General features: G+C 34.4%; 1 protein-coding gene across 1 annotated transcript; it reads right to left on the bottom strand.

Moving 5' to 3' along the window:
* Window positions 1-1,060: 1,060 nt before the first annotated feature.
* On the bottom strand, window positions 1,061-3,801 carry LOC108362457 (uncharacterized). The gene is made up of 2 exons (XM_017615437.1): window positions 2,037-3,801; window positions 1,061-1,963 (listed from the first exon to the last, which is right to left on the bottom strand). Exons 1-2 carry the CDS (start codon window positions 3,354-3,356, stop codon window positions 1,106-1,108), a joined length of 2,178 nt encoding a protein of 725 aa, XP_017470926.1. The 5' UTR covers window positions 3,357-3,801; the 3' UTR covers window positions 1,061-1,105.
* Window positions 3,802-10,863: the final 7,062 nt, after the last annotated feature.

The following is a 10,863-nucleotide window of genomic DNA, read 5'->3' as shown; positions in this document are numbered from 1 at the left end:
GAGGCATATTTTTCTTTTGCGCCCACGGATGGTTGGAATGATAATTGATCATTCTGGAGGATGCTACAGGTTTCGCATACCAATTCGTTTTTTAGGTTATTTCAACGGTGCATTTCTACATCTACGAAAGCTAGCTTGTTTCCATCTTCTACCTCAGCGGTGAATTGGATTTTGCTGCGTTGCGAATTAAAAACTTTTAAGATTTCTTCCACGTCATTTTTCTTTACGATAGTGAATGTGACACCTACATACTTATTTATGTATTTGATATATATGTCCTTAGTTTTAAATTCAGCGATACTGTCGTCAAGTATTTTGTCTAAAACGATGTCGGCTACAGTTGGCTATAAGGAGTTCCCCATTGGCATTCTATGAACTTGTTAATAGTATGTAGAGTCCGACCGATTCCAATTTTTTTTCAGGTACCGATGCCGATGCCGATTAATCGGCTTATGGGGAAAGAATCGGCCGATACCGATGCCGATGCCGATTCCATAAAAAATTACAAATCAATGTATTAATTCAGAAAATCAGTTAATTTAACGGAGTTAACAATACAAAAGAAAACAAATAATTGAATTAATTGGCTTGGTTAGACAACATTACATATACAATGTCGATTTAAAAATCGCTCATTGCTCTGTGAAAATCGTATTCTAGGGATCAAAATAAGAAACTTTGCCGAAGGAACCATACCTCTAAAACGAATTCTGATTTCCCCCAATTTGGGTCGAACTGTTGGGTAGGGGCAAATTTTGAAAAATCCCACTTTGACCCATTTAGAGTGCTCCAATCGAGTCCAAATGTATGACCGACCCCCACTAACTTTGGACGGCCGATCCACCCATGCCAGTGGCACACCCCCTGGAACTCCCCTGGGGGGTTCCCCATACAATCATTTCTGAAAATCACCATTTTTGGCTTTACATGAAAAAATCAGCTAAATGGCTATGTTTTTTCTTTATTTTTATTTATTTATTTATAATAATATTTATTATTTATTTATAATAATATCTATTTTTTCTCTTAAGAAATTTATTTAGTCAGAACATATGTAAATGAAAAAATTAATTTAAGTGAGTTATAGAAAAGAAACTAAAAAAAATTATTGTTTGAAGTCTTTTTTACTTTCAAGTCTGGGCAATTTCGCACGGCTCTCTAATGTCGTCGCCATAACAGCCTCTACATTTTCCGGTATAACCCGTTTGGAAACGCTAGCTAGCAATTGAACATGTCGTTCCGTTCCTTGTATGTGTGATGGAATTTTTGGATCATTAAACGGTGGATCATCTTGATTTAAATATTCTTTCAATGTATCGTACGGAATGCTTCGCGTGAATGGTGGTTCAAATACGATATTTATATCATTCAAATTGATCATTTCCGTATAACTTGTGCAATTAAAGTTTATATCTGGTTTTTTATAAACTCTAAGTTCCATTGGCTCGTCAACATCGGTTCGATAGCGTAGAATTTTCTTGATGGCACAGTCGCGCTTTTCTTTGCTATCATCAAACAACATTGATAACAAGATATTTTCCGAATGCGCATAATATGAATTATCTTTAATTACTTGATTGACAATTTTGCGTAAACGAGGTTCTAGAAATCGTGACCAACCAATGAACTTGAAAAATAATGCACTGCCGTACACGACAGAGCTGTAATACTTGATATTGAAGTACATTGGCACATAACATTTAATTATAAATTCAACCAGAATTCTTAAATTTGCATCTGGATTTTCCGTTGTCACATATAATCGCAATAATCTAGCGGCCTTGGTGAGCCACCGAGAATGTACAATTTTCCCTGGTTTGATGTTAGCCAGATCCACCGGAACCACGCCGCTAGAAATTGCATGGGCCATGTCGTATAAGTACTTCGAATCGGTGGAAAATTCAATTTTTTCTGGAGCAGGGGGCATATTTTGCAACTCAATTTTCTGGAAGCCGTCCACCACCTGAAAATATATAATAATAAAATAATTAAAAATGGTTGACAATTATAATAAATGAGTGATAGCAATAACTTACCGGAAGAGTTTCACAAGTTTCGATTTGACGGCTCAGTTTTCCGGTTGCCGATCTTGGTCCAGTGCTGGTTGATTTATCCAAAGCTTCAAACAAATGCCGAAACGGAAGTTCGTTGAAGTGTAGAAGGCAAACGAACCAATGCAATGGTCTTTTTAACAGCAATTCGAATCGTCGTATAATTCCACCGTGTGGGCCAGTGTTTGTTGGCTCACCGTCAGTGCATATTCCAATTAATGCATCCAGTGATATATTTTTATCGTTGAAAAAACCATTTAATTTGGTTGTTTTGTATTCAGCGGTTTCATGTTCCAGTCTTACGTAACCAATCAATTCAGAATTGGGTTCTCTCAAAATAACAAGATGAGGTTCTTTTACCATCCTAGTATGATACTTCTCATCAATTTTATCTATCGTTAAAGTATCATCTTTTCTGCCATCGAATGAAAACGCTAACAAATTGGTATCATCTAACCGTTTGCGAAGCACTTCTTGTCTGCATTTCTCTTTTTCTCTGCGAACTTTCGATTTATCCATGATGAGAGGTTTCCCATGCTTATCTTTAATTTTAAAATCTTGCAAAAGAGCGGTTCCCAATGCTGATGCTACTCTGTCAGGCACACCAAATCTGTCACATACCAAGGCAAAGTTAAAACAATCGTATCTCTCTGTGTATTGTGAACTTGTGCTTCTATCCATATCTTCTTGAACCGGTGGCGGTGCGTATGTTGAATCATCGGGATCTTGGTATGTTGGCATTGATGACATAGACGTTGCTCCTTGCTCTTCAGTTTCCATCACAAATGCATCCATTGTTAGTCTTCTCTGATTATGTTGATCGTGCATGAACTCTTTGAGGCGTTCGGGAACCCAGCCGCATGCACATGGAGCTGCCTTCAAATCGCATTTACATGTTCCAATGTAAAAAATTGTTTCCAGAGATTTTACATACTCTGTAAATTGTTGGGTGGTGTTTCTTCTCTTGATTTGCTCTTGATACTTGTCAAGCAATTTATTCAATTTATTAAATACACTTTTTTTCAGCATTATTTCCATACCAAGTTTTTCCCAAATTCCAATCAACTTATCTTGTACTTGAATAGTGAATGATTTATGGGAAAACTTTTTTTGTTCTGTTTTAGCACGTTCGCTTAAGTAAAAATAATATCTCAAGATATCCAGATGGGTTGGTAAATTAAGATCAGTTAAATCAGTAGACACACCAAAAACAGTAACATCATGCTTGGGTATATGACTCATTGGGTTTTCGATAGTTGTTGATGTAGTTGCTTCATCTTGCGGTGTAGAGGATGGTGGATTCATTGTAAACTTTTTGATTTGGAATGGTCACTTCACTTATTATTTTTTTTGAAATATTTTTTTATCTGAAATTAGCACTTCACACTTTGAGTTCTTCACAACGACTTAATGCATTCACAAAAACTGTTGCGTTATATATGGTCTACGAGACGAGGTAATAAGAATGAAATGGTAATTTCAATTCTACCTGCTGTGTCTTGTGGTGGCTTAAAAAAAACAACACAAGCAATTTTACGATCTGCAATTGTGTCACAGTGATACCTTCATTGTTTAAAAGGGTTGCGGTGCATTCCAGTGATACCTTAATTGTTAAAATGGTTGCAAAAAACGCGCATTTCTTAAGAAGGTGCCTTAAAATACCCACAAAAAGGGTTGTAAAAACAACCTTCATTTCTTAAGTAGGTGCTATAAAAAAACTACACAAGTAAGTTTACGACATGCAGCTGTGTCTTAAAAAACGCACACAAGCAATTTTCCGATTTGCAATTGTGTCACAGTGATACCTTCATTTTTTAAAACGGTTGAATAAAAAACCCACACAACTATGTTTACGACATGCAAATGCATCACAGTGATGCCTTGGTTTTAAAAGGGTTGTAAAAACGCTAATTTCTAATAATTTTTTTTAATTTCTTTTCTATTACTAAGTTAAATTCATTTTTTCATTTACATATGTTCTGACTAAATAAATTTCTAAAGAGAAAAATAAACTCCAAAAAGAAAAAACATAGGCATTTCGCTGATTTTTTCATGTAAAGTGCAAAACCGGCGATTTTTTGAAATGTTTGTATGGTGAACCCCCAGGGGGGTTCCAGGGGGTGTGCCACTGGCATCGGTGGGTCGGGCCTCCAAAGTTAGTGGGGGTCGGTCATACATTTGGACTCGATTGGAGCACTCTAAATGGGTCAAAGTGGGATTTTTCAAAATTTGCCCCTACCCAAAAGTTCGACCCAAATTGGGGGACATCAGAATTCGTTTTAGAGGTATAGTTCCTTCGAAAAAGTTTCTTATTTTGATCCCTAGAATATGATTTTCACAGAGCAATGGGCGATTTTTTTGCCTCCCCACAAATCGACCCGGCCTAATATACATGTATGCACATACATATGTATATGTAAATATATATGTACATATGTATATTAAATTTATGTACATCAAAAAAAAATACTTTTTTATATTGTGCTAAGCAAGAAATATTTAGGAACATACAATTTCATTTCGTTTTGTACTAAAATACACTATTTTGAACTCAATGCATAAGAACTTATATGCTAGGCATGTATGTACATACATATAGTGGTCCACGAAATAAAAGAATTGCGATATTTCGACCGGTTTTGGCATTTGTCTTTTGTTTATTTAATGCTTATTATTATTTTTTTACAAAAGTCTAGCTGGTATACAACAAACACCATATAAATTCATATTTCAAACTTTGTACAAAAATTAGAAAAATTCTGCTTATTTTCACCAAAATTTCAAACTTTTTGATCAGAATTTTGGTATGGTTTGTAAACCATTTAATTCTAGTATAATGAAGTGCAAGTTTCAAGCTGCTATAAAATAATGATGTTTGATGTTGACTGTTGTCTGTCGTTTCACCTGAATATGTGAAAAGAAATTCCAAAGAATCGGCGAAAAAAGGCCGATGCCGATGCTCAATTTTGTGCCGATACTAGCCGATGCCGATGCCGATTAATCGGTCGGACTCTAATAGCATGTTCCATCATATAAAAAGTAATTATTATCTCGTTTAAAATTGCTTTCTCGTAAGTGTGGCATGACGTTGTGTTGAAGTCCATTGATCCATAATTGTACGATTGGCGAATTGAACTGGTATGAATGAAAAAAGGGTTTCGTCTTCTTCAATCCTAATGTTTTTAATCTTTCTTTAAGTTGGAATGAATTGTTAACATTGTATTCATTGGAAACGATTTCCTTAAGTGTTTGTCCTATAAATTTGGAGAGTTTGTAGCATGGTACGTTAGTTGATTCTCAGGTTTGACTAAAAGTTGAATAGTGCTTGAATTCAAATTGATATCCAAGTTTTGCTCAAGTGGAGAACTCAGATTATTTTCCTTATAAAAGATTATTTCAATTGCTACAGCTGTTTTTCAAGGTTCATAGAATACAAGGTTACGACATCAGCTCAATTCTTGGAGTTGAAAGATTCCTAAAAAAATTGTCTTATAAATGTACTCTATTTTAGTAAAAAATTCATCAATTTTATACCCGAGCGCACTTGTGCACAAGGGTATATTAATTTTGTTCACATAACGGTTGTTTGTAACAGCCAAAACGAATCGAGATAGATATAGACAAATGTATACATAAATGCTCAGAATGAATAGAGAAGTCGATTAAGCCATGTCTGTCTGTCCGTCTGTCCGTCCGTCCGTGTACACGATAACTCGAGCAAAAATTGAGATATCTCAACGAAATTTGGTATGCAGGTTTCCGTTAATCCAAGGTAGGTTGCTATTGAAAATGCGCGAAATCGGACAGTAACCACGCCCACTTCCCATATAACGGTAATTTCCAGAAATACGAAAACTGCGATATTTTAGTAACTACTGAAGATAATTCACTCAAAATTGATATTTGCAATAATTTTCAGACGAAAAATAAGAATATTATAAATTTTTGGAAAATGGGCGTAGCCACGCCCACTTATGGTAACATGCGTATATCTTGGTAACCGCTGTACCAATTTCTTCCAAACTTGGCACAGTTGTTGACCTTGATACAGCATACTAAATGGCCGAAAATTTAAAAAATCGGACAACAACCACGCCCACATCCCATATAACGGTAATTTAGAGAAATAAAAAATCTTCAATAAATCAGAAAATATTAAAGCAAATTTATTGAAAATTGATGCTTGCAACAATTCTTTACCAAGAAATACGTTTATGGTAAAATTTTGGAAAATGGGCGTGGCACCGCCCACTTATGATCACATATATGTATATCGGTAACCGTTATACCAATTTGTACCAAACTCGGTATTTTTATTCTCCTTGCCACATAAAAGCAAAACGTTGAAAATTATTTAAATCGGACTAAAATTACGGCCGCTTTTCATATAACGGTAAATTTCAGAAATGCTTGAAACTGGAATATTTCGAAATTTAAGGACGCTAATTTACTCAAAATTGATACACCCCGTCTTACCATCTAGCAGTAGCTTTTGGAAAGGTGAAAAAACATATATTTAATACTTGCGCCGGGTATTTAATGTTCGTCTCCGCCCGAACTTAAGACTTTCTTACTTGTTTATTTTAAATATGAGTAACCCTGATATTTACCGTTTTGTTGAAGTTGGTGCTTGTTTCTGCGTCTTTGAGTTTACTTAATCTATTAAAAAATTAAGTACGCTGTTTTGAATTGCAAAAAAGTAATAATGCCTAAAGATGAACTGCATTTTCGAGAGTGGGTAAAATTTCGCCAACGTGAAAGTAAATACTCATAAGAAAATTAAATACCGAACTTCGTGATAATAATACTAATAAGAGACTTAAAATGAATAAAACCACTTGCTAATTTCAATTCACATCTAATTTGTCACTATTGTACGAATACGATTATGTTTATCCACTTTCATGTGAAGTTATAACATTTTATGTTGTTATAATTAACTTTGTCAATATTTTATATCAAAAATGCCCATTTGATTATAATTCCTAAAATATGGCATACGGAAACTATATTTTCTGCGTTTTGTTTTTCTGTGCATGTAATAATAATAATATATTGACGCTTACACATATGTTAGTGTTTGGCCGAGCTTCTCCTCCGACTTGTGGCGTGCGCCTTGATGTTATCACACTAAGCGGAGAAACCTACAGTTTTACGCCGACTCCGAACGGCGATTGTATTTTTATTAGAAGCTGTTTTTCATGGCAGAAATACACTCGAAGGTTTGCCATTGCCTGCCGAGGGACGACCGCTGTTAAGAAAAAACCTTTTTCTATATTTGTTGGGATGTTGCTTTGACTAGGGCTTGAACCCAGGTGCTGATGTGTGAAAGCACGCACTGCTTACCACTACACCACAGCGGCCGACACATATATGTATGTAATACTTCTATATTGGCAGCAGGGCGGCCAACTTTACTTGGCTGAGAAGTGCCATATTGAGGATAAACGAGTGCCAAAATGTGCCAAATAGGAAAATAAAAGTGCCAAAAAGGTGCAATTTTTTTAATTCTTCCCAAATATTAATATTTTTCAAAAAAGCCATTCAAATTGAAAAATTAAGTGCCATTTGAAGTAAAATAGGGCCAAAAATGGCATGGTTTGAGCCAAGTTGGCAGCCCTGATTTACAGCGATCTAACTTCCCAATGTGACAGTCTAGTACCATGATGCAATAATACAGGTGTTATCAGTTGGCAACTTCTCGCTCTAATTCCGCCATATTGGCTGCCTTAGGTGAGACAGTGTTACTTCTTTAACAATTCTTTGCCTAATAATATAGTTGAATGTTTTTGTATTTTTTCTCAGTATACACATTTTTTTTCTTAAAAAGGTATTTTATCTTATTTTATTTCCTTTTATTACGAACATACTATAAAAAAGCAACTTTTGTTTAGGAAAAATGTGAAATTTTATATTATTTCCCCAAATGGGGCTTAATTTCTTCCCGTTTTTCTTCTCGTTCTACTGAGCTAAGGCAGTGTCAAATCGAGCTGTCTTAATTGACACCACCTTGTATTATTGCATCATGGTCTAGTAGCGTTTTTGTCAATGGAATGTGTACGTGAGTGCCGTTTTTGTGTATGTGTTGTGTACATGTTTATTCCCTGCAAAAATTGTGCGACTAATCGCTAAAGAGAGTATTCCGAGATTACTCTCAATCGGGTACAATTGGGCATTAATTTGTCCCAACTAGTCTCATACGGGTACTAATGGAGGTCAATTAGTCTCGACTCATCCCTTATGGGTATAATTGGAGATCAATTATCCCCCAACTCATCTCTAACGGGTACTATTAACGATTTAATCATTTGTACGCACTTAGTCAATGAAATTTCATGTGCGGCGTTGGCACACAGAGAGAGTATTCGCCTAACAAAGCTGAGCACCCCGGTTCGAATCTCAGCTGGCGCAAATTTTTATTTTTATTTTTTAAAAGTTACTAATCGCCTTTTATACCTGTTCGGGTATAAAGGTGAACAATTAGTCTCTTCATAGGACATGCTCGAACAAAAGCGAACAGTTCATTCCATATAAAGAGATCGAAAGTGGTATTAATCGCATGCTCCTTTGCGATTAGGGTTGCCAGATTTTTTTGGCACGAAATCAGTACATTAGACTATTTCATTCTGTAAAAATCAGTCCTTTTCAGTACACCTTTATTCCAAGCAGAATTATGAATGTAAGTAGCAGATAATACTTTAAAATGCCAGAGTATTTGTTTTTGATAATATCTTGGTATATAAATAACATGTATAAATAAAATGTTATTCATTTTAATATGAGTATACACATTAACATGTAATACGAAATGCCTTTAAAATATCATTGTACACAGGGGCTAATAAATTATTTTATATACATGTTTTAAGTAATGCATATGCCTTTTTTTTTTATAGAAATAATGAGATCATTTCCACTTTCAGTATTTTAATAGCCAAAGAACTCTAAACTTTATATTTTAGTATTACTTTTAATTTGCAGTTCACTTTCTAAAATTTTAATTAGAAGTCGGTATCTGTCTTTTCGCCAGGAAGCAAAATGCGCAAAAACGTTGAAGGCTAAGAATTCGCCAAAAAGAGTATCTAAATTGAGTCAGTAAATTGAGAAAAACGAATTGTATGTTGTTGGAAAAGCCATTCAGTTATTTAAATTTGGTGTTATTAAACTGAAAGTTATTTTCGAGATAACTAACAACACTCGACAAAAAACGTCAGCCCTTTTTTTAAATAAATTATACGCCATAATACTATCGCAACTGGTAGGTAATTATCCGCAATATGCCCATAAAACGATTGCTCTTTTGTGTTAATTTCTTGTGCATAACAAACATTACCTAAAACATGTCAACTATAATTAAATTATTTTCTTCTTCCTTTTTACAGTAAATTTTAAGAAAGTTCCAACGTAATGTAAAAATCTTAAGCAAATCGTAAAGTATTGAAAAATCTGTACAAATCAGTACAAATTTAAAAAAATCAGGACATTAGCGTACTAATTGAAGGAATGAATAAAATCAGTGCGAAAATTGAAACATCAGTACCGTACTGATAAAATCAGTACGTCTGGCAACCGTATTTGTGATTGCTCCCGGAGTCATCCCGGATTAATCGCATTTTTTGCAGGGTATATAAACGTATGTGTTCCTTTTCTTTCGTACGTGTTTATTGATATATGTATCTGTACTGTAGTGTTTTCGAACGGTACTAGCTCATACGTCACTCAAGGAAAACAAATTTTTGACAGCACCATGTCGTAACCTTCTATTCTATGAAGTATTGGTCTGAAACTATCGATAGTTTTCGATAGCCATTTAAACTTAAAATATGGCTTTATATTGCGCTTGGCATATTTGTAAAAAATATTTCTTACAAAATCAGTAAATCGCAAGCTTAGAGTGAAAGTTTGCTAAGTCTATTTTTAGAAATTTTACATTTTCTTCAAAAATTTTACAAAACTTTTATTAAAATATTTTGCGTGATTAAAGCAAGGAAAGACTTCATACGAATCAGAAGGAGTCGATGCTTATTAAAATAATTAGAGTTTTTAGAGCTGTTTACTTCATTCAATAAAGGATATCTTCTTACTAATTATCAGTTATTTTTTTTTCGTTCAATATCATATATTTTATCATTCAATATCAGTTATTTTACTTCATCAGATATTTAACTTTTTCAGTTCTCTTCACGAAACTATCCATATTTTTCACTTATCAAAACACCCGCTGAAACAAGAAAATGCTAGTAAATGTACGCTTCCGAAATTTCTTTTATGAAAATGTGCTGCCAAGGCTGTCTCAAATGCGCATGCAAAGTGACAAAAATCCATCAAACAATAATGTAAGAAAAAGAAATGTAATGAAAGAAAAGAATGTTGCCATTTCCATATGTAAAAAGTGGCATGTACACATGGAAATACATATCGTGTAAGAACACCTTTAGTAGAACTAACACAAAACAACGCAAGCAGCGCTCATACAGAAAAGGCCATAAACCTCTGTCTCCAGCAATTTCCGCTCACTCCACATTGTATCCAGCGTTGCCGTTTTGGTACAATTGTATCATTTTTGATACTCTTTTTTTCTAAATGTTGTTATTTGATACTTTGATACATTTCTTTCTCAAATGCCCCATATCAAACCTTTGTTGGCAGGAATGAATTTTTGAAAACTATGAAAAATATCATGATAAAAACATAGTAAGGTAAAACCGTTCTCTCAATTCGTCGGCCATCATTTTTTTGAAGTTTGCCAACATTTTAAAATCTTATAAAATTGAGAGTAAAAAAAAGAAATGGTTTAAAGTTGTTGTTGGTT

The sequence above is a fragment of the Rhagoletis zephyria genome, unplaced genomic scaffold (genome assembly GCF_001687245.7).
Source record: "Rhagoletis zephyria isolate East Lansing unplaced genomic scaffold, Rhagoletis_zephyria_1.1 Rzeph_scaffold_01017, whole genome shotgun sequence".
In the NCBI taxonomy this organism is placed as follows: domain Eukaryota; kingdom Metazoa; phylum Arthropoda; class Insecta; order Diptera; family Tephritidae; genus Rhagoletis; species Rhagoletis zephyria.
This window is presented reverse-complemented; position numbering and strand designations above follow the sequence as displayed.